Source organism: Saimiri boliviensis, chromosome 11 (assembly GCF_048565385.1).
Source record: "Saimiri boliviensis isolate mSaiBol1 chromosome 11, mSaiBol1.pri, whole genome shotgun sequence".
NCBI lineage: Eukaryota > Metazoa > Chordata > Mammalia > Primates > Cebidae > Saimiri > Saimiri boliviensis.
The window spans coordinates 27,172,492-27,195,650 of NC_133459.1; the positions used below are offsets into that span (position 1 = coordinate 27,172,492).

General features: G+C 45.4%; 2 protein-coding genes, 3 non-coding genes and 1 pseudogene across 23 annotated transcripts in view; all 6 read left to right on the forward strand.

Annotated features, from left to right (window-relative positions):
• The window catches only part of PHACTR4 (phosphatase and actin regulator 4), a 124,137-nt gene extending 113,295 nt beyond the window's left edge, over positions 1-10,842 (forward strand). For all 15 annotated transcript variants that reach the window (XM_074380363.1, XM_074380364.1, XM_039473900.2 and 12 more), the window contains 2 exons: positions 1,045-1,121; positions 6,791-10,842. In XM_074380363.1, coding sequence (XP_074236464.1) covers positions 1,045-1,121; positions 6,791-6,806 — 93 coding nt within the window. In that variant the 3' untranslated portion in view covers positions 6,807-10,842. The remainder of the gene's footprint in view (positions 1-1,044; positions 1,122-6,790) is intronic.
• LOC101036729 (large ribosomal subunit protein eL33 pseudogene) lies at positions 1,128-2,852 on the forward strand (annotated as a pseudogene).
• A 7,468-nt stretch (positions 10,843-18,310) lies between the features above and the next one.
• The window catches only part of RCC1 (regulator of chromosome condensation 1), a 32,875-nt gene continuing 28,026 nt past the window's right edge, over positions 18,311-23,159 (forward strand). Inside the window, exons 1-3 of one of the 5 annotated variants that reach the window (XM_074380375.1) lie at positions 18,311-18,900; positions 20,228-20,256; positions 21,107-21,179. The gene's annotated coding sequence lies outside the window, so the exon portion shown is untranslated. Of the gene's footprint in view, positions 21,180-23,159 lie in introns of all 5 variants that reach the window. The other 4 variants (XM_074380380.1, XM_074380378.1, XM_074380377.1 and 1 more) reach the window with 4 other exon arrangements.
• On the forward strand, positions 19,788-19,992 carry LOC120366192 (small nucleolar RNA SNORA73 family). The gene has a single exon (XR_005580931.1). It is a non-coding gene; the product is annotated as a small nucleolar RNA SNORA73 family (small nucleolar RNA).
• On the forward strand, positions 20,666-20,832 carry LOC120366193 (small nucleolar RNA SNORA73 family). The gene has a single exon (XR_005580932.1). It is a non-coding gene; the product is annotated as a small nucleolar RNA SNORA73 family (small nucleolar RNA).
• On the forward strand, positions 20,836-21,040 carry LOC120366191 (small nucleolar RNA SNORA73 family). Its single transcript, XR_005580930.1, has one exon. It is a non-coding gene; the product is annotated as a small nucleolar RNA SNORA73 family (small nucleolar RNA).

The window sequence follows — 23,159 nt, forward strand, 5'->3', positions numbered from 1 at the left end:
GCCTGTAATCCCAGCACTTTGGGAGGCCGAGGCGGGTGGATCACGAGGTCGAGAGATCGAGACCATCCTGGTCAACATAGTAAAACCCCTTCTCTACTAAGAATACAAAAAATTAGCTGGGCATGGTGATGTGTGCCTGTAAGCCCAGCTACTCGGGAGGCTGAGGCAGGAGAATTGCCTGAGCCCAGGAGGCGGAGGTTGCGGTGAGCCGAGATCGCACCATTGCACTCCAGGCTGGGTAACAAGAGTGAAACTCCATCTCAAAAAAAAAAAAAAAAATACAAAAATACAAAAAAATATTAAAAATACAAAAAAATTAGCTGGGCATGGTGGCAGGTGCCTGTAATCCCAGCTACTCAGGAGGCTGAGGCAGAGAATTGCTTGAACCCAGGAGGCAGAGGTTGCAGTGAGCGGAGATCGCATGACTGCACTCCACCTGTGCAACACAGTGAGTCTCCATCTCAAAAAAAAAAAAAAAAAAAAAAAAAAAAAATTGGCCAGATACAGTGGCTCAAGCCTGTAATCAGTACACTTTGGGAAGCCAAAGTGGGTGGATCTCTTGGGGTCAAGAGTTCGAGACCAGCTTGACCAACATGGTGAAACCCCGTCTCTACTAAAAATATAAAAATTAGCCGAGTATGGTGGCATGCATCTGTAATCCCAGCTACTCAGGAGGCTGAGGTAAGAGAATTGTTTGAACCCAGGAGGCGGAGGTTGCAATGAGCTGAGATTGTACAACTGCACTTCAGCCTGGGTGACAGAGCAAGACTCTGCCTTAAAAAAAAAAAAAAAAAAAAAAAAAAAAAAAAAAAAAAAACTATAAAAACTACAATATCTCTTTCAGATTTTCAAGTATTTTGATTCAACTCAAAATTTTAGGTTTATTATGAGACAAATGGTATCATAGTGTTGACCTGGTGTCTGGGTTGCCAGTGAGGGGTTGGAGTGACTTAGAAAGTTAAACACAGTAGAGAAAAATGGCAAGTTACACTGCTGTACAAAGCAGGCAGAAGAAACGGAAACATTTTTGTTTCTACTCCACAGGCTGCCATAAGAAAAGAATTAAATGAATTTAAAAGCTCTGAGATGGAGGTTCATGAAGAAAGCAAACATTTTACACGGTAAGACCTAAAAGACCTGATCATCTATGCACTAGATGGAGTTTTCCAAAAAAACGTTGTTCAGATATGAAGGACTCTAATGACGTCAGTAAAAAGGAAAACGGTGTTGATTACAAGACTACATTTAAAGAGATGAAATAGGGGCCGGGCGCGGTGGCTCAAGCCTGTAATCCCAGCACTTTGGGAGGCCGAGGCGGGTGGATCACGAGGTGAAGAGATCGAGACCATCCTGGTCAACATGGTGAAACCCCGTCTCTACTAAAAAAAATACAAAAAAATTAGCTGGGCATGGTGGCGCGTGCCTGTAATCCCAGCTACTCAGGAGGCTGAGGCAGGAGAATTGCCTGAACCCAGGAGGCGGAGGTTGCGGTGAGCCGAGATCACGCCATTGCATTCCAGCCTGGGTAACAAGAGCGAAACTCTGTCTCAAAAAAATAAAAATAAAAAAAAATAAAGGGATGAAATAAGAAGCAATAGTAAATGCCTAGGCCGGGTGTGGTGGCTCATGCATATAATCCCAGCACTTTGGGAGGCCGAGGCAGATGAATCACAAGGTCAGGAGTTCAAGACCAGCCTGACCAACATGGTAAAACCCCGTCTCTACCAAAAATACAAAAATTAGCCAGGTGTGGTGGTGCACACCTGTAATCCCAGCTATTTGGGAGGCTGAGGCAGGAGAATCACTTGAACCCGGGGGCAGAAATTACAGCCAGCCGATATTGTACCACTGCACTCCAACCTGGGTGACAGAGTGAGACTTCGTCTCAAAAACAAAACAAAACCAAAATACAAAAATTCGCTTGGCATGGTGGCAGGTGCCTGTAATCCCAGCTACTCGGGAGGCTAAGGCAGGAGAATCGCTTGAACCAGGAAGGGGGAGGTTGCAGTGAGCCGAGATTTTACCATTGCACTCCAGCCTGGGCAACAAGAGCGAAATTCCATCTCAAAAAATAAAAATAGTAAATGTCGGCTGGGTGCGGTGGCTCACACCTGTAATCCCAGCACTTTGGGAGGCCGAGGCGGGTGGATCACAAGGTCAGGAGTCGAGACCATCCTGGCCAACATGGTGAAACCCCATCTCTGCTAAAAAATACAAAAATTAGCTGGGCGTGGTGGCACATGCCTGTAGTCCCAGCTACTTGGGAGGCTGAGGCATAATTGCTTCAACCTGGGAGGCAGAGGTTGCAGTGAGTTGAGATCATGCCACTGCACTCCAGCCTGGCACCTGGAAACAGAGCCAGACTCTGTCTCCAAAAAAAAAAAAAAAAAATAGTAGAGAAGCACCTGCTGCTGAAATTTGGAGGCCTGCTGGGAACGGGACTTATAAAAGGAACTATGTCTGGAAGGCTGTGGTCCAAGGCTATTTTTGCCGGCTATAAGCGGGGTCTCTGGAACCAAAGGGAGCACACAGCTCTTCTTAAAATTGAAGGTGTTTATGCCCAAGATGAAACGGAATTCTATTTGGGCAAGAGACGTGCTTATGTATACAAAGCAAAGAACAACACAGTGACTCCTGGTGGCAAACCAAACAAAACCAGAGTAATCTGGGGAAAGGTAACTCGGGCCCGCGGAAACAGTGGTATGGTTCGTGCCAAATTCCGAAGCAACCTTCCTGGTAAGACCATTGGACACAGAATCCAAGTGATGCTGTACCCCTCAAGGATTTAGAACTAATGAAAAGTCAATAAATAAATGTGGATTTGTGCTCTTGTAAAAAAAAAAAATAGTAAATGCCTATGCTGATTGTGGTGTTTTATGTATATTATCTTATTTAATTCTTGCAATAAACATGCAAAGATATGATAACATACCCATTTTATCAGTGAGGAAGTGGAGACTCACAATGGTTAAGTAACTTGCTTGACTTGCTAGTAAATTGCAGAACCAGGATTTAGAGAAAGAAATCAATGGGCCGGGCACAGTGGCTCACGCCTATAATCCCAGCACTTTGGGATGCCGAGGCAGGTGGATCACGAGGTCAAGAGATCAAAACCATCCTGGTCAACAAGGTGAAACCCCGTCTCTACTAAAACTACAAAAATTAGCTGGGCATGGTGGTGCGTGCCTGTAGTCCTAACTACTCGGGAGGCTGAGGTAGGAGAATTGGTTGAACTCAGGAGGAGGAGGTTGCAGTGAGCCGAGACAGCGCCATTGCACTCCAGCCTGGGTAACAAGAGCGAAACTCCATCTCAAAAAAAAGAAAGAAAAAAATCAATGACTTCAAGGATATGGGGTGCTCTCTTCCTTGTACCTTACTCTCTCAGGTTATAAATGAGGAGACTGCACTAAGTTAGACAAGATCTTGCCCTCTCTAGTTTCAGTTCTGTCTAGCACAGTTGATCTTACCAACTTAGTGTATAAACATTTTAATTAGCTGTCCTCATGAAACAAGTCAAGAAATCCAACAAAGTATTTTGATTTGGAATTACTGTTGTGATTAAGGACCCACCCATATCCAAAGAATCAGCTAGCCACAAATGGAATCAGTGAAGTATCTTTACATGATTCTTAGAATATTTATTTTAAAAGACACCAAATAAGGCTGAGTGCAGTGGTTCATGCCTGTAATCCCGATACTTTGAGTGGCCAAGGTGGGAAGATGGCTTGACGCTTGAGCACAGGAGTTTGAGACCAGCCTGAGCAACATAAAAGACTATCTCTGCAAAAAAATGCATATTTTTTAAAATATATAAATATACATATATATATATATATTTTTTTTTTTTTTTTTTTAATTAGTCAGGGGCCTGGCACAGTGGTGCATACCTGTAATCTTAGCACTTTGGGAGGCGGAGGTGGGAGGATTACTTGATCCCAGGAGTTTGAGACCAGCCTGGGAAACATAGTGAGCCCCATCTCTTTTTTTTTTTTTTTTTTTTTTTTAATTCACATGGGTACAGGTGGGCTCAGGCCAAAAAGGGTGTTAGCCAAGCCCCATCTCTACAAAAAATAAATTTTAAAAAAGTTAGCCAGGTGCAGTGGCACACTCCTGTAGTCCAGCTTCCCGGGAGGCTGAGGTGGGAAATTCACTTGAGCCTGGGGGATTAGGGCGGCAGTGAGCTATGGTCTTATCACTACACTGAAGCCTGGGCAACAAAGTAAGATGCCATTGCTAAAAAGCACAGTTTTTGCTAAATGAAAGAGTCATAGAGAATGTGACATTTATGCTAGATCTTAAGGTATATAAAAAAATTAATCTGAACAAAAAGGAAGGAAAGAACCTTGTAAGCAGAAGGACCAGTATAGACAAGGCACAGTGGCTCACACCTGTAATCCCCACACTTTGGGAAGCTGAGGTGGGTGGATCACTTAAGGCCAGTTGGAGACCAGCCTGGCCAACATGGTGAAATCCTGTCTCTACTAAAAATACAAAAATTTGCTGGGCATGGTAGCATGCCTGTAGCCCCAGCTACTTGAGAGGCTGAGGCAGGAAAATCGCTTGAACCCAGGAAGCAGAGGTTGCGGTGAGCCAAGATTGTGCAACTGCACTCCAGCCTAGGTGACAGAGCAAGACTGGGTCTCAAAAAAAAAAAAAAAGAAGGACCAGCTTAAGCAAGACAATGGGAAAGAGGAAAACACATGATGTAACTGGAGCAGACGATGTATGGGGCAGTGCGGTAAAAATAAGCTAGAAAATGAGTTGCAGTGCCTCCTTGAAATGCTTTGACTGTTATGCTAGGATGTTGGAACCATTGGCAGTTTAGAAACAGGAAATTCTGTGTATCTCAAAACAACCTCTGATGCAAAGAAGGAAGATGATATGGAAGGATGAAGAGACTATAGCAGCAAGGAAAACAGGAAGTGACTGAAATAAACATCGTGAGGATAGTGGTAGCTCAGACCAGGGAAGCCACAGTAAGAATGCAAAGGAGATAGATTTGAAAGATATTTCAACCATAGAATCAACAAGATGTAGCAATCTGTTGGATTCGAGAGATGAGATAAAGGAGTAGTCAAAATGACTGTGATATTTCTAACTTGTATTTTTTGAGGTCTGTGAAGGTGATACGGAGTTTAGTTGAACACTTATTCAACAAATATTGAGCACCTACCACATGATAGGTATAGTGCTAGGTCCTTGGGATACAGCAGGAAATAAAATATCAAGTCTCTGTCCTCAATGAGGCTTTATTATTTTTTTTTTTTTTGAGGCGGAGTTTCGTTTATTACCCAGGCTGGAGTCTTGGCTCACCACAACCTCCACCTCCTGGGTTCAGGCAATTCTCCTGCCTCAGCCTCCTGAGTAGCTGGGATTACAGGCACGCGCCACCATGCCCAGCTAATTTTTTGTATTTTTAGTAGAGACGGGGTTTCACCATGTTGACCAGGATGGTCTCGATCTCTTGACCTCGTGATCCACCCACCTCAGCCTCCCAAAGTGCTGGGATTACAGGCATGAGCCACCGAGCCCGGCTTTTTTTTTTTTTTATAGAGATAGAGTCTCCCTATGTTTCCCAGGCTGGTCTTGAATTCCTGGCCTCAAGTGTTGGGATTACAAGTGTGAGGTACTATGCCTGTCCAAGCTTTTATTCTAAAAGAAGAAAGCAAACAACGAACAAGCTAGAAAATAAGTTGCATGTGTTGAGTTTGATGAATCTATGACACATGGAGATGACTAGAAGACCTTTAGATATGCAGCCAGGAATCCAGAAAGAAAGCAAAGTCTAAAGATATGAATGAGAGAAGACAGTGGACCTTTAGAGGGGATTTTTTTTTTTTTTTTTTTTTTTTTGGAGACAAGGTCTCACTGTGTCACCCAGGCTGGAATGCAGTGGCATGATCATGGCTCACTGCAGCCTCAACCTCTCAGGTTCAAAACATTCTCCCACCTCAGCCTCCTCAGGAACTGGAACTACAGGCATAATAGGCCACCACACCTGGCTAATTTTTTTATCATTTGTAAAGACAGAGTCTCCCTATGTTGCCCAGGTTGCTCTCAAACTTCTGGGCTCAAATGATCCTCTCACCTTGGCCTCCCAAAAGTGCTGGGATTACAGACATGAGCCACCATGCCCAGCCAAGGAAGTTGGGATTTGTTTTTGTTTTTGTTTTCTTTTTCTTTTCTTTTTTTTCTTTTCTTTTTTTTTTTTTTTTTTTTTGAGACAGAGTCTCACTCTGTTGCCAGGTTGGAGTGTAGTGCTGTGATCTCAGCTCACTGTAACCTCCGCCTCCTGGGTTCAAGGGATTCTCCTGCCTCAGCCTCCCAAGTAGCTGGGACTACAGGCATGCGCCACTGCACCCATCTAGTTTTTGTATTTTTAGTAGAGATGGGGTTTCACCATGTTGGCCAGAATGTTCTCGATCTCTTGACTTCGTGATCTGCCCACCTTGGCCTCCCAAAGTGCTGGGATTACAGGTGTGAGCCACGGTTCCTGGCCAGGAAGTTGTTTTCTATTTAAAGGGTGGACAGAGGAAAATGAACCAGGACAGCATACAGAGGAAGATCAATTGAAGAAGAAAGAAAACTATGGAAAAAGTACTGTTACAGAAGCCAAGAGTTTGAAGAAAGAAGGAAGCAGTTGAGGAGTATCAGATGCAACAGAAAGGTCAGATAGAATTGGAGCAGAAGAGAGGCAGTGTTAATTAGGATATAACATTTCATTACTACTGATATATTAATAGCAAGCAATGTACATCATGTGGTAACTTGTCTCTTTTTTTTCTTTTAGCTACCATCGTCCATGATGCCGAAGGTTGAGAGAGGAACTCAACATGGCTGCTTTGCTGCTCCTTCTCCAGAGTGACATATGGAGGAAACTTGAGCACTTCCCGGCACAGCCAGAATTGCATCCTCTGGGATCTTCTGGGGTGGACAGCACTTCTTTGAATGTAGCATTTCACTGGAACAGATTCTTATGGGCTGCATCTGGGGCAAAATAACACTTTCTCAGTGCTTTTGAACCTTTCAATATTGTAGCATACTTGAGGGGTTTTTTTCCTTACTGGCCACCAAAGTTCTGGACCGCTTGCAGGTTCCAGGTTTTACTGGCTGTACCACACCCCTTCCCCTAGATGACTTCCTATGCTGAGGCACAGTTTGAACCATTAGCCTTACCTGCCCTACCCTGATGGTGAGACCCAAATGCGTAGGCTCTAAATTCCAGCTATCAAATCCAATTCCTGGTGGGGAAAACATTCTGGAGGCCCCCAACCTTCTGGTAAAAGAGTCTCTACCTCCAGGGGAAGCCTTCTTACCACACTGGCATATCAGATGAAAGCACTGCACTGTACCTCTCGTAACACAGCAATACAGTCCTCTTGAGGCACTCAAGCCTGAGAGGAAGCTCAGGATCTGACATGTTCTTCCTTTTCCTCCAAAGTCGTTGTGATTTTTATCTTAAAATAATCTGGAAGTGCCAGGCGCGGTGGCTCACGCCTGTAATCCCAGCACTTTGGGAGGCCGAGGCGGGTGGATCACGAGGTCAAGAGATCAAGACCATCCTGGTCAACATGGTGAAACCCCGTCTCTACTAAAAATACAAAAAATTAGCTGGGCATGGTGGCGCGTGCCTGTAATCCCAGCTACTCAGGAGGCTGAGGCAGGAGAATTGCCTGAACCTGGGAGGCGGAGGTTGCGGTGAGCCGAGATCGCACCATTGCACTCCAGCCTGGGTAACAAGAGCAAAATTCCGTCTCAAAAAAATGTAATAATAATAATAATCTGGAAGTAATGGAAACTTATGTTTTCCTGAACTGCAACAAGAATCCAAACTGGTTAGATGAGGCTGGGCATAGTGGCTCATGCCTGTAATCCCAGAACTTTGGGAGGCCAGGTTGGGCGGATCACCTGAGGTCAGGAGTTCGAGACCAGCCTGGCCAACATGGTGAAACCCCATCTCTACTAAAAATACAAAAATTAGCCAGGCGTGATAGCACCTGGCTGAGGCATGAAAATCGCTTGAACCCAGAAGGTAGAACGTGCAGTGAGCCAACATCATGCCACTGCACTCCAGCCTGGACAACAAAGTGAGACTCTGACTTAAAAAAAAAAAAATTGGTTAGATGAGAAAGCATGTATATTTTCTATATACAAAAATAAGAAAGGCCTTTGAGCTACTGTGCTCAGGCCCACTCTCACAATGTGGAGTGTACTTTCATTTTCAATAAATCCCTTTATTTCTTCCTTGCCAAAAAAAAAAAAAGAAAAACTCAGGTGCAGTGGTGCTCACACCTATAATCCCAGCACTTTTGGAGACTGAGGAGGGTGGATCACCTGAGGTCTGGAGTTCAAGACCAGCCTGGCCAACATGGTGAAACCCTGTCTCTACTAAAAAATACAAAAATTTGCCAGGCATGGTGGCTTGTGCCTGTAGTCCCAGCTGCTGGGGCCGCTGAGGCAGGAGAATTGCTTGAACCTGGGAAGTGGAGGTTGCAGTGAGCTGATCATGCCACTGCACTCCAGCCTGGGTGACAGAGCAAGACTGTTTCAAGAAAAAAAAAAGCCTTAATGCCAATGTGGCAGAAAACTGTGGCTTACATTTTTAGGCTGTTGTAGTTTAATTTACCAAATGTTATTCTTTAAATTGCTTTGACCAATAAATGTATTCTCCTCCTTAAAGCAGAGTTGTATCAACTCTGTGAGAGCATTTATGAGCTGTTGGTCCCCACGTTTCCAGCCAGAATGACAGTAAGGTCTGGCTGGGTATGGGGTGCTGCATAGGAAAGGGTGTCTGGAGAAGCCAGGAGGGCATGATCATGGCCCACTGCGCCCCTTTTCTCCTCCGTGCTCTTTGCCCTCTCCTGCTGCGCGCTTCTTCACTCCAGAGCTGATCCTCCTGCTGACTCTGGCAGCTTCCACCTCACCTGCCCCTCCTCTTCCACACTGTAGCAGTATCATTGGTGCTGGGGCATTGACTCAGGCCCCCTGCTTTCTGTATTTGTAATAGATATTAATATGATTTCCTAAAACAGAAGATTTTGTTGCTTTCTTTGAATTTGTTTTGAAAACATACAGTCTCACTATTTCACTTTAATTCCTATCCACACTATAAATGGAAGAAAAAAATATTAATAGTTTCTGTTTAATCTGATGAATGTGGCTTTTTTCCTTCACTTTAATGTTCAAGAAGTCATGGCCACTTCATAGATTTCTTCTGATTTATTCTGTGGGTCCCTGTTATTTGTTCTGTATGTAATCTTTCAGTAGATTTTCATCCTTTCATACCCACATAAGAAGACTTGCTGAAGAATCAGAGTATCAGTTCAAAACAAAACCTAGGCCGGGCATGGTGGCTCATGCCTGTAATCCCAGCACTTTGGGAGGCCAAGGCAGGCGGATCACCTGAGATCAGGAGTTCGAGATCAGCCTGACCAACACAGTGAAACCCCGTCTCTACTAAAAATACAGGGCATGGTGGCACGTGCCTGTAATCCCAGATGCTGAGGCAGGAGAATCACTTGAACCCGGGAGATAAAGGTTGCAGTGAGCCAAGATTGCCCCAGTGCACTCCAGCCTGGGTGACAGAGCAAGACTCCATCTCAAAAAAACAAAAAGAAAAGAAATAAAACTCCATCTCCTTGAAGTTTTTTGATATGTTTCGTTTTGTTTTTGGAGATAGGGTCTCTGTTACCCATGCTGGAATGCAGTGGCACAATTGTGGCTCACAGTAACCTCTGCCTCCTGGACTCAAGCGATCCTCCCACTTCAGTCTAAGTAGCTAAGACTACAGCACGTGCCACCATGCCCAGCTAATTTTTGTATTTTTTTTAGAGACAAGGTTTTCCCATATTGCCCAGGCTGGTCTTGAACTCCTGGGCTCAAGGGATCTGTCTTTGCCTCCCAAATTTCTGAGCTTGCAAGTGTGAGCCATTGTGCCCAGCCTCCTTGAAGTTTACTAACACTTGGGATGGAAAATAAGTGATAGTTCCACTCAATCTGTTAGAGGTCTGGATATAAGGTAGCCACACATGCCGGGCGCGGTGGCTCAAGCCTGTAATCCCAGCACTTTGGGAGGCCGAGGCGGGTGGATCACAAGGTCGAGAGATCGAGACCATCCTGGTCAACATGGTGAAACCCCGTCTCTACTAAAAGTGCAAAAAATTAGCTGGGCATGGTGGCACGTGCCTGTAATCCCAGCTACTCAGGAGGCTGAGGCAGGAGAATTGCCTGAGCCCAGGAGGCGGAGGTTGCGGTGAGCCGAGATCGCGCCATTGCACTCCAGCCTGGGTAACAAGGGCGAAACTCCGTCTCAAAAAAATAAATAAATAAAATAAGGTAGCCACACAATAACTGCTAACTTGACTTCTAACCATTCTATCTTATTGGTTTGGAGACTGTCTTCTGCCAGCATTTTTTGTGGCTTGAGATGACATTTTCAAACCCTTCTTTCACTACCTTTCTTACCCTTGATGTGCCAAGCTTGAAATGGGATTTGATATCCTGAGCTACTTGTTTGCCTTCTGTGTGTCACCAAGTGATGTGGTTCATCTTTCATCTCATTCATGTTCTTTTCAAATGCAACAAGACATTTTGGGGGGTCAAGTCTATTTGGGTGTTTGTTTTGTTTTTATGTATATAAAAATGGATTTTGTGTTCCCTTTCCATGTACCAACTTACATGGAAACTCACAATCATAATGTAAAGAAGAAATGAAAGCCTAGTGTATTGTACTTCAAGATGCCTCCCTGATGTACAGAATCTTGTGAAATAAGTAATTGCATTGTATATCAGTCTTCCCATCAATAGTAATTATTAAATATTTTAGAATTTTTAAATACCAAACTATACTATTCTGGTATGAGGTATTTTCTTTTACATTACACTCTATTCAAAAACATTAAATCCAGCTTTTAAAATGATACGTAAATTATTGCTAATGTCCCAAAATGAAAAATAGATGAGAGAGAGAAAAGTAATAGGACATAAAATGTAGTCAGGAGTGAGGGTCATTCATGTTTGTTTCTGTCAGTGCACAAATAGAATAGGCTGCAGATTGGAACTGTGAACCCCGTATATACTAGACCAGGCGTCCCCAAACTATGGCCCGCAGGTCGCATGCGGCCCCCTGAGGCCATTTATCCGGCGCCCCGCTGCACTTCAGGAAGGGGCACCTCTTTAATTGGTGGTCAGTGAGAGGAGCACAGTATGTGGCAGCCCTCCAACGGTCTGAGGGACAGTGAACTGGCCCCCTGTGTAAAAAGTTTGGGGACGCCTGTACTAGACACTTGATCCTATTTAGCCCACCCCAGCCTATTAGATAAGTGATAATATAGTCATTTCACCAATTAAGAAACTGAGATAAAATTGCTTCCCCAAGTTCAAAACAAATGATGTAATCTTCCCCCCCCCCCCCCCCGAGAAGGAGTTTCGCTCTTGCTACCCAGGCTGGAGTGCAATGGCGCGATCTTGGCTCACCGAAACCTCCGCCTCCTGGGTTCAGGCAATTCTCCTGCCTCAGCCTCCTGAGTAGCTGGGATTACAGGCACGCGCCACCATGCCCAGCTAATTTTTGTATTTTTAGTAGAGACGGGGTTTCACCATGTTGACCAGGATGGTCTCGATCTCTTGACCTCGTGATCCACCCGCCTCGGCCTCCCAAAGTGCTGGGATTACAGGCTTGAGCCACCGCGCCCGGACAATGATGTAATCTTTGAATATATCTAAGGATAAGCATTTGCATGCCAATCAATTGCCCCTACAAGAATTTATATTAACCACATATGGTTGGACCCCTCAAGATGACATCACAGAAGTCTTGCTCTGTCACCCAGGCTGGAATGCAGTAGCCTGATCTTGGCTCACTGCAAGCTCCGCCTCCTAGGTTCAAGTGATTCTCCTGCGTCAGCCTCCCAAGTAACTGGGATTACAGGCATTAGCCACCACGCCCAGCTAATTTTTGTATTCTTTGTAGAGATGGGATTTCACCATGTTGGTCAGGCTGATCTCGAACTCCTGACCTCGTAATCAGCCCCCCAAAGTGCTGGGATTACAGATGCGAGCCACCACACCTGGCCCAGGACACTTACTACTTTATATTATCTTTTCTGGTAAGCAGCCAGTTTCAGTCCAGGTGGCCTCAGCAATGACTCACTTCTATTTGTCACTTCAGAGAGTGGCCTTGTTTAGTGCACCACCCTTTACCAAGAGTTAAAAGAAACCATGAGTCAGAATTCCTTGTGCCATTGGATTCTACCTGCTCCCAGATTGTCCTTCTACTAGCCCTCCAAAGAAGTCTCAAATTGCTATTTCCCTTTTGGGGTTAGTCTCCAGAAAGCTGTTTTGAAGATGCAGATTTCCCAGTGTTTGCCAAAACAATGAATGAATTTGGGGTCTCTGTGGATTTATATAACTATGCCCCAGGAAAAGCCAGGTCCAGCCGGGTGCAGTGGTGCACACCTATAGTTCCAGCTACTTTGGAGGTTGATGTGGAAGGATCACTTGAGCCCAGGAGTTCAATACCAACCTGGGCAATATAGACCCGGTCTCTTGAAAAAAGAGGAGGGGCAGGTCCAATGGACACTGAATAGGCAGAGGATGAAATAGTACAAAAAGATGACAATGTACACCAAAGAAAATCCTAGCCCTGACGCCAAAACACAGCACCACTGTTTCAATCTTCTATTTCATTTCAGCCCTAAGAAGTATGAAGGGAAAACCAGGAATCACCAGCAACCCAAACCTCTTGCTCCATCTGTCGTTTTGTGTGGGTATTGTTAATTTCTTCCCCAACTAATGTTGCCTCCTATGTAGAGCATAGAGGTCATCTGACGGGAACAAATAGCTTTAATGTCCTTCCATTTGGCACTGAGGACACACAACAAAGACAATCTTCCCGTGACCACACTTTGTCTTCAATCTATTACCCTCTCTCCTGCTTTTCCTATACCTCCTTCACAAAATCTATTCCAATGTAAAACAACCCAAGTTCCCATGCCAGGCAGCTGAGCTAAATGACTGACAGAAGAAAAAGTAGTGATGGAGATGGAAATTGAACAGGCTTCTTGGCCTTGCTTCATAACCTCTGGTCTGTGAATCTCGCTTTTCCTATCTAAGGCTATATTCACTCAGCTCATTAAAATCTAAATGAAATCCAAACCAGTATGGCTTTGCTGTGGTCACCACTGATTTCTCAGTTAACTGCTACTTCCAAAAGCCTTCAGTCATTGCACTTGGCTGCTTTGCAACATTTGGTGCTTTGGGAAATGTCCTTGGCTTCTGAGGCACCATGGTCTACTAGTGCTCCTTCTCTGATTGATCTTTCTCTGTGCTGCTGGCTTCTTCCCTGTACACCATTTTTTTTCTAATTCTTTTCCTTTTTTTTTCTTTTCTTTTCTTTTTTTTTTTTTTTTTTTTTTTTTTTGAGAGTTGTTTCACTCTTGTTGCCCAGGCTGGAGTGCAATGGCACAATCTTGGCTCACCACGACCTCCTCCTCCCGAGTTCAAGCGAGTCTCCTGCCTCAGCCTCCCAAGTAGCTGGGATTACAGGCATGCACCACCATGCCTGGCTAATTTTGTATTTTTAGTAGAGACGGGGTTTCTCCATGTTGGTCAGGCTGGTCTCAAACTCCCGATCTCAGGTGATCCACCCGCCTCGGCCTCCCAAAGTGCTGGGATTACAGGTGTGAGCCACTGTGCTTGACTGAACACCATTCCGCTGGGTGCAGTGGCTCACACAGGTAATCCCAGCACTTTGGGAGGCTGAGGTGGGTGGATCACCTGAGGTCAGGAGTTTAAGACCAACATGGTGAAAACCCATCTCTACTAAAAATTTAAAAAATCAGCTGGGAGTAGTGGTACACACCTGTTATCCCAGCTAATTCAGAGGCTGAGACAGAATTGCTTGAACCCGGGAGTCGGAGGTTGCAGTGAGCTGAGATTGTGCCACTGCACTCTAGCCTGGGTGACAGAGCAAGACTCTGTCGCAAAAAAAAAAAAAAAAAAAAAAAAAAAAAAACCGGGCCAGGTGGCAGGCGCCGGTAATCCCAACTACTTGGGAGCCTGAGGCAGGAGAATCGCTTGAACCCAGGAGGCGGAGGTTGCCGTGAGCCGAGGTCAAGACATTGCATCCAGCCTGGGCAACGAGAGTGAAACCCATCTCAAAAAATAAATAGGCCAGGCATAGTGGGTCACATTTGTAATCCCAGCATTTTGGGAGGCCAAGGTGGGCAGCTCACCTGAGGTCAGGAGTTCAAGACCAGCCTGGCCAATGTGGTGAAACCCCATCTCTACTAAAAATACAAAAAATTAGCTGGGCATGGTAGCACATGCCTGTAATCCCTGCTACTTGGGTGACTGAGGCAGGAGAATCGCTTGAACCCAGGAGGCAGAGGCTGCAGTGAGCCAAGATTGCATCATTGCACTCCAGCCTGGGCAACAAGAGCAAAATTCCGTCCAAAAAAATAAATGAATAAAACAATTGCCCGAGCCTGGTGGCTCACGCCTGTACTCCCAGTACTTTGGGAAGTTGAGGCAGGTGGATCACAAGGTCAGAAATTCAAGACCAGCCTGACCAAGATGGTGAAACCCCATCTCTACTGAAAACACAAAAATTAGCTGGGTATAGTGGTAGGCGCCTGTAATCTCAGCTATTCAGGAGGCTGAGGCAGGAGAATCACTTCAACCTGAGAGGCAGAGGTTGCAGTAAGCCAAGACTACGCCACTGAAATCCAGCCTGCGTGACAAAGCTAGACTCCATCTCAAAAAATAATAATAATTATCCCATTACATGATTACATCAATATTTTTAATTTGTTGTTTTTTTTACCAATTTCTCTAGGAGCTGGAATATCTATTAACTGTTAATTTATTAATATATAATCTCATATATTTTATATATATATATATATATATATATATATATATACATTTTTTTTTTTTTTTTTTTGAGACGGAGTTTCGCTCTTGTTACCCAGGCTGGAGTGCAATGGTGCGATCTCGGCTCACTGCAACCTCCGCCTCCTGGGTTCAGGCAATTCTCCTGTCTCAGCCTCCTGAATAGCTGGGATTACAGGCACACACCACCATGCCCAGCTAACTTTTTGTATTTTTAGTAGAGACGGGGTTTCACCTTTTTGACCAGGATGGTCTTGATCTCTTGACCTCGTGATCCACCTGCCTTGGACTCCCAAAGTGCTGGGATTACAGGCTTGAGCCACCGCGCCCGGCCTATATTTTTTTTTTCAAGACAGAGTCTTGCCCAGGCTGGAGTGCAATGGCACAATTTGGCTCACTGCAACTTCGCCTCCTGGGTTCCAGCAATTCTTCTGCTTCAGCCTCCCAAGTAGCTGGAATTACAGGCATGTGCCACCATGCTTGGCTAATTTTGTATTTTTAGTAAAGACCCGTTTCACTATGTTGGACAGGCTGGTCTCGAACTCTTTATCTCAGATGATCCACCTGCCTTGGCCTCCCAACGTGCTGGGATTACAGGCATGAGCCACCACGCCCAGCCGGAATTAATATATTTTTATGGAAAGAAAGTTTTCCAAAAATGACTAGTGAGAAGAGTGGCACTGTTTTACTTTTTTTTTTTTTTTTTTGAGGCGGAGTTTCACTCTTGTTACCCAGGCCGGAGTGCAATGGCGTGATCTCGGCTCACCGCAACCTCCACCTCCTGGATTCAGGCAATTCTCCTGCCTCAGCCTCCTGAGTAGCTGGGATCACAGGCACGCGCCACCATACCCAGCTAATTTTTTTTGTATTTTTAGTAGAGACGGGGTTTCACCAGGATGGTCTCGATCTCTTGACCTCGTGATCCACCCGCCCCGGCCTCCCAAAGGGCTGGGATTACAGGCTTGAGCCACCACGTCCGGCATTTTTTTTTTTTTTTTTTAAGATGGTTTCTCGCTCCATCGCCCAGGCTGTAGTGCTGTAATGTGATCTCAGCTCACTGCAACCTCCGCTTCCTGGGTTCAAGCTACTCTCCTGCCTCAACAACCTGAGTAGCTGGGATTACAGGCACATGCCACCACCCCTGGCTAATGTTTTACATTTTTAGTAGAGATGGGGTTTCACCGTGATAGCCAGGATGGTCTCAATCTCCTGACCTCATGATCTACCCTCCTTGGCCTCCCAAAGTGCTGGGATTACAGGCGTGAGCCACCATGCCCGGCCCTAGTTCGTTTATTTTTAAAACATAGCCTCACTATGTCCAAACTGTTGAACTTCAGAGCTCAAGCAATCCTCCCACCTCAATCTCCTGAATAGCTAGGATTGCAGGCCCATGCCACCATGCCTGACACCACTGATTTTTTACATCAGTTTTACAATGATTTTTTACATCATTTTTTGTCAACAGAGCAAAAAAGGCAAATAAAGTCTGAGTATTATTAACAAAACCTCCCAAAAGGTCTCAGGAACCCTGTGGTCTGCTGATTGATCACACTTTAAGAACCACTGCTTGCCAGGCGCAGCGGCTAACGCCTGTAATCCCAGCACTTTGGGAGGCTGAGACACGCGGATCACAAGGTCAGGAGTTCAAGACCAGCCTGGCCAACATAGTGAAACCCTGTCTCTACTAAGGATATAAAATTAGCCAGGCATGGTGGTTCATGCCTGTACTTCCAGCTACACAGGAGGCTGAGGCAAGAGAATCACCTGAACCCGGGAGGCAGAGGTTGCAGTGAGCCGAGATCGTGCCACTGCACTCCAGCCTAGGCGATAGAGTGACACTCTGCCTCAAAAAAAAAAAAAGAACCACTGCTCTGGACCTGTTTCGCGTCTTTAAATCAGGGTAATCATACCGATGTCTTAGAAGTGCTGTGATAGCAAATAATGTATGTAATAAAGCATTCAGAACAAAATTTAATATATAGAAGGTACATCATAAATGCTACTACCCTAGATAGCCCAGCTGGAATAGCTCTGTCCCTTTAGCCAACATTTTTCTCACCTTACATCATACTCAAAATTCTATATTTGCAACATTTCACATGTATATATATCTTAAGCATTCTTTGTCTACTTCTTCATATTCGGTTTTGTTTGTTTGTGCTAAAACATACCTAAAACTTAGCATTTTAACTAGTTTTAAATGTATAGGGGAGGTCGGGCGCAGTGGCTCACACCTGTAATCCCAGCACTTTGGGAGGCCAAAGCAGACAGATCACTTGAAGTCAGGAGTTCCAGACCAGCCTGGTCAACAGGGTGAAACCCCATCTCTACTAAAAATACAAAAATTAGCTGGGCGTGGTGGTGCGTGCCTGTAGTCTCAGCTATCCAGGAAGCTGAGGCAGGAGAACTGCTTGAACCCGGGAGGTAGAGGTTGCAGTGAGCCGAGATCCCACCACTGCACCCACTCCAGCCTGGGTGGACAGAGCAAGACTCCATTTCAAAAAAAAAAAGTACAGGGCAGTGCTTTTAAGTACATTCACACTGTTATGCAAAAGAGGTTTTTGTTTGTTTCTTTGTTTGGAGACGGAGTCTCGCTCTGTCATCCGGGCTGGAGTGCAGTGGTGCGATCTCGACTCACTGCAACCTCCCGGGTTCAAGCGATTCTCCTGCCTCAGCCTCCGGAGTAACTAGGCTACAGGCGTGCGCCACCATGCCCTGCTAATTTTTGTACTTTTGGTAGAGAAGGGGTTTCACCATGTTGGCCAGGCTGGTCTTGAACTTCTGACCTTGTGATTTCCCTCCCACCCCCACCGCCGCCTCGGCCCCCAAAGTACTGGGATTACAGGCGTGAGCCACCACCTCAGCCCAGGAGTTTTTATCTGATTCGTCTAGGGTCATTTTCATTTTATTTACCTTCACATTTATCAAATTATTTCTTTCACAGGTGACCAGATTCAATTCCTTTTGAGACTCCTTATTTCTCTAGATGTATTTTTACATTTTGCATTCTTTTTTTTTTTTTTTTTTTGAGACAGAGTTTTGCTCTTGTTACCCAGGCTGGAGTGCAATGGCGCGATCTCGGCTCACCGCAACCTCCACCTCCTGGGTTCAGGCAATTCTCCTGCCTCAGCTTCCTGAGTAGCTGGGATTACAGGCACGCGCCACCATGCCCAGCTAATTTTTTGTATTTTTAGTAGAGACGGGGTTTCACCATGTTGACCAGGATGGTCTCGATCTCTTGACCTCGTGATCCACCCGCCTCGGCCTCCCAAAGTGCTGGAATTACAGGCTTGAGCCACCGTGCCCGGCCAACATTTTGCATTCTTATTATTCAAACGTTATATTTATTTATTTGGAGACAGAGTTATTTATTTATTTACTTAGAGACAGTCTGTCGACCAGGCTGGAACGCACCCGGCAACCACCGTCTCCTGTGTTCAAGCGATTCTCATGCCTCAGCCTCCTGAGTAGCTGGCACAGGAGGCGCGCGGCACCACCCCCGGCGAATGTCTGTATTTTTTGTAAAGACGGGATTTCGCTATGTTGCCCAGGCTGGTCTCGAACTTCTGGCCTCAAGCGATCCGCCCCCCGCTCCCCCACCTCGGCCTTCAGAAGTGTTGGAATCGCGTGAGCCACCACGTTAGGCTGCCTCAAAAATATTTTGGCCTGTTTATCTAAGGGTATGCCCTACAGACTGGGCGCAGTGATTGCACAAAAGTAAACGTCCTCGGCAGCTACATATCTATTTCTGTAACGTACATTCACTAGCAAGGTCCCGCGCGAAGGTTTCACTACCGCGAGAGACCTCCGAGACAGGCAGGGGTGGGGCTCAATCTGCAGTAGATTCCCAGAAGCATCCGCGAGTTTCTGATTCTATAACTGCGCATGTTCCTGCGCACGCGCAATAGACATTCCGTGACTTCCGGGCACTTCGTAAGGTTTAAATAAGGTTGCTTTGCGGTAGCTCGGCCTCTTGGGGACAGTCTCAACCGTCGGCTCTTCGGCTCGGTGAGTATTGTCAGATGCCTCCTAGCCGAGCTGTAGTTTTAGGACCTTGGATCAGTAACCAGGCTTCCCTATGAAAATCATGTTGTTTTTTGGTTTTTTCTTTTCTTTTTTTTGAGACGGAGTCTGGCTTTGTCACCCAGGCTAGAGTGCAGTGACATGATCTCGGCTAACCACAACCTCCGCCTCCCGGGTTTAAGCGATTCTCCTGCTTCGGCATTCCGAGTAGCTGCGATTACAGGCATGCGCCACCACGCCCGGCTAGCTTTGTATACTTAGTAGAGATGGAGTTTCTCCATGTTGAATTTTGGGTTTTTTTTTTTTTTGAGACAATTTCGCATTGTCCAGGCTGTGGTGCAGTGGCGCGAACTTGGCTCACTGCAACCTCCGCTTCCCGGGTTCAAGCAATTCTCACGGTTCAGCGTACTGCGTAGCTGATACAGGCCCCCGCCAGCACACCCAGCTGATTTTTTTTGTATCTTTCCCAAGCTGGTCTCGAACTTCTGAGCTTAGACCATCCGTCTGTCTTGGCCTCCCAAAGTGCTAAGATTAAAGGCGTGAGCCACCGTGCCAGGCCGGTTTGGGGGGGTAGTTTAACGAGTCCACGTGTTTGATTTGAATGTAGAATAGCTAAGCCTAATTGTCTCTGCTTCTGCTGCACCATCCGCATAGTACTGCCTTCCTTTTGAAAAGTAATCAGAATGGCCGAATGCATCATGTTATCGGTCTATAAGCCGATTTTTTTTTTAACACGCCATCTGTGGACAGGATGGAAACTCGTTTGCGCTCTGAAGATCTGTAGTAACATGGATTTTTCCGGAAAGCCTGTAACAGCTAGATTAAACCGTTTCCTATTAGGTTCTGTAAATTTCATTCGTTACACAGATTATCCAACGTGGATACACCCGGGAGGTCACTCTCCCCGGGCTCTGTCCAAGTGGCGTAGGGGAGCATAGGGCTCTGCCCCATGATGTACAGTCCCTTTCCACAACGTTGGAGATGAAGCTGGGCCTTGAGTCTGCGCCTGCATATTCCTACAGCTTCCCAGAGTCCTGTGGACAATGACTGGGGAGACAAACCATGCAGGAAACAGCCTTTCAGAGCATCGAATCTGGATTGAAATCTTAACGCGTTTCAGAAAAACTGACTAAAACGTAGCCAGGCATGATGGTAGGTAGCTGAAGTCGCAGCTACTGGCGAAGCTGAGCCCAGGAGTTGCAGGCTGCAGTGACCTATGATTGTGCCCTCCAACCTGGGCAACAGCCATAGGCCCCTCTTTGAAAAAAATTAGTGCTTTACTGTACTAATAGGTTAATACTTTCTTTTGCAGGATTCGTTAAGTATTCCAAGTAACACTTGGTAAGTAAATCTTACTGTTTTGGCTTATCAGCTCTTTGTCAGTGATTTCTGTAATGGAAGTAGGATTGAAGAGACCTTTTATATTCTAGTTGGTCAGGATTACTTAAGGCATTTACTCATTCTCAGAGGAATACTTTTGTTTGATATATCCAAATAAAAACTTTGCTGCATTTTTGTAGGCATTTGACATAATTTCAACATAGGTTCTGTGTGTGCTATAAAAATTGCTTTTTTTAGTCAGTTCATTAGGAGGGTACAAGGTAGTAAAAGCTACCCTGATGAACTGTAGGAACCCTAAAGAGCTTTATCTACATGTGTAGCCTGATCTGAGAAAAAGGTTCTAGCTCTTGAAAATGTGGATGGTTAGTAACATTGGATTTCTCAGTTACTCCAACTCCTAAGGAGCAATCCAACGTGGATACCCTGGGAGGTCACTCTCCCCAGGCTCTGTCCAAGTGGCGCAGGGGAGCATAGGGCTCTGCCCCGGGATGTTGCAGTCCCTTTCCACAACGTTGGGAATGAAGCTGGGCCTCGTGTCTGCGCCTGCGCTCTGCAAATTTTATTCATTACACAGATTATCCAACGTGGATACACCCGGGAGGTCACTCTCCCCGGGCTCTGTCCAAGTGGCGTAGGGGAGCATAGGGCTCTGCCCCATGATGTACAGTCCCTTTCCACAACGTTGGAGATGAAGCTGGGCCTTGAGTCTGCGCCTGCATATTCCTACAGCTTCCCAGAGTCCTGTGGACAATGACTGGGGAGACAAACCATGCAGGAGACATGTCTAGGGTGCCAGATTTTAAGCTGAAGTAGGATTTCAGGAGTTTAATCATTATTTCTTTTCCTTTAGGAAAGAAGAGGATCTGCACTGCATTGGGCATTGACATTGAACTTTTGGGTCCTTTATATAGAAGGGAGAGTAGGTAAACTGATTTTTTTTTTTTTTTAACAGGGAGGGTTTCTCAATCTTTGGCAGACAGAGGAAAAGATTGGGGTACATTTCATACCTCTGGTAAAAGTTGCTGTCTAAACAGAAGTTTGTTTTAAAGACTTTGGAATTTGGCAATTGGTTAGAATGCACATTATTTTCACCTCATTCACACTTTAAGAACCAGAGAAGTGTTGCTTGACCTTAAAACAAATTTTGGCAAGTGTGTTAAAAGTCCTTGAGTATTTTGCTTCTGTATAATTTCTAATGTATTTGTAATTTACCTAAGAGATCACCTATGTTAATGTATTTATGAAATAAAAGATGACTGTACATGTTTGTGGTTCGTTTTTATGTGGAAATGGCTGTGGTAACTTCAGCCGAAAATCTGTATGAATGCTACTGCTTAAGGAAACTAGCATGACAGCTTCCCTTCTGAAGGCCCTAAGGCCTCGTCTTAGGTGGGTTCACCTTGGGTCCAGGTTTTTGTCGTTTGGGTTGTCATCATTTTTTGTTGTTGTTTTTCCTTACTCTATGACTTCTGACTTTTGATAACAGCTAAGTGTTGTCACTTGTTTTCGTTTCATCATTTTCCCTGTGTAGTGGGGGTTTTTTGAGACTGCATTTCACTTTTGTTGCACAGGCTGTAGTGCAATGGCATGATCTCAGCTCACTGCGACCTCAGCCTCCCAAGTAGTTAAGATTACAGGCATGCACCGCCACGCTCAGCTGATTTTTGTATTTTCAGTAAAGACGGGGGTTTCTTTGTTAGGCTGGTCTCAAACTCCTGACCTCAGGTGATCCACCCACCTCAGCCTCCCAAAGTTACTGGCGTTACAGGTGTGAGCCATTGCACCAGCCTGGATGCAGTTTATTGGGAAAATGGATGTTACATCCTGACCAATATGACCATAAGACTGGGTTGAATGCAGGATTAGTTTTTAAACCAATCCTTTAGTGTCCCGCAATGTAGTGGAGGAGAACCTGTAACAGGGAGGTTGTATCACTAGCTGATGAGCTAGTTAGGCCTTTGCTACCTGTACCTAAGTGGTGCAACTCAGTCTGAAACTTGCCAGAACTGCTGGCCTCATGTTATGAGTCATAATGGAGCCTTTGTCAAGCCCCCTGCACTGGCTGCCAACAAATGTTCAGTAACCTGAAGGATGGGGACTAGTGGGGAACCATCTAGAAGGTAAAGTCTAGTTACTGGCATATGGGGAGGTGGGACAGCCATGAAGCCATTTGGAAGATGAAGGGGACAGGTTAGAGGGAGGTGGGTGAGACTGGAGTTTGGTGGTGGACCATAGAGCTTGGAACTGTTAAGGGCAGGATTGGTTTGACAATGGGAGCTAGTTACTAGCTGATCTTGGGGAATACAAAGCTTGATTTTCCTTAAGCTAAATGGTCCCAACACTGGGAGGATGAGGTGGGCCGATCTCTGCTCACTGCAACCTCTGCCTCAGCTTCAAGCAATTCTCCTGCCTCAAATTCCCGAGTAGCTGGGACTACAGGCAGGCAACACCATGCCCTGCTAATTTTTGTATTTTTAGTAGAGACAGGCTTTCACCTTGTTGGCCAGGATGGTCTTGATCTCTTGTCCTCATGATCCACGTGGCTCAGCCTCCCAAAGTGCTGGGATTATAGAGGTGAGCCACTGTACCCTGCAAGTTGGGTTTTAATACCGCATATTCCCATGGGAACAGAAAGGCTAATTGGCCAAGTCCACAGCTAGAAGTGGCACCTCTGCAGAAACAGACATTCCCTGCTCAAGAAGCCAGATGAGTCAGTCCCATTCATATGTGTGTTCCCAGTCCCATCTGTGTCCTGCTCTAACTACACAGATCTCTCCTGAGTAAAATGTTTTTTAATCTGAACCAATGGGTTTAGTATGTTTTCAATTCATATTCTCAGGGTTGGGTTAGGTAACTGCAGTGCTGGGCAGGAAGTGAATGCATTTCTTTTTTTTTTTTTTTTC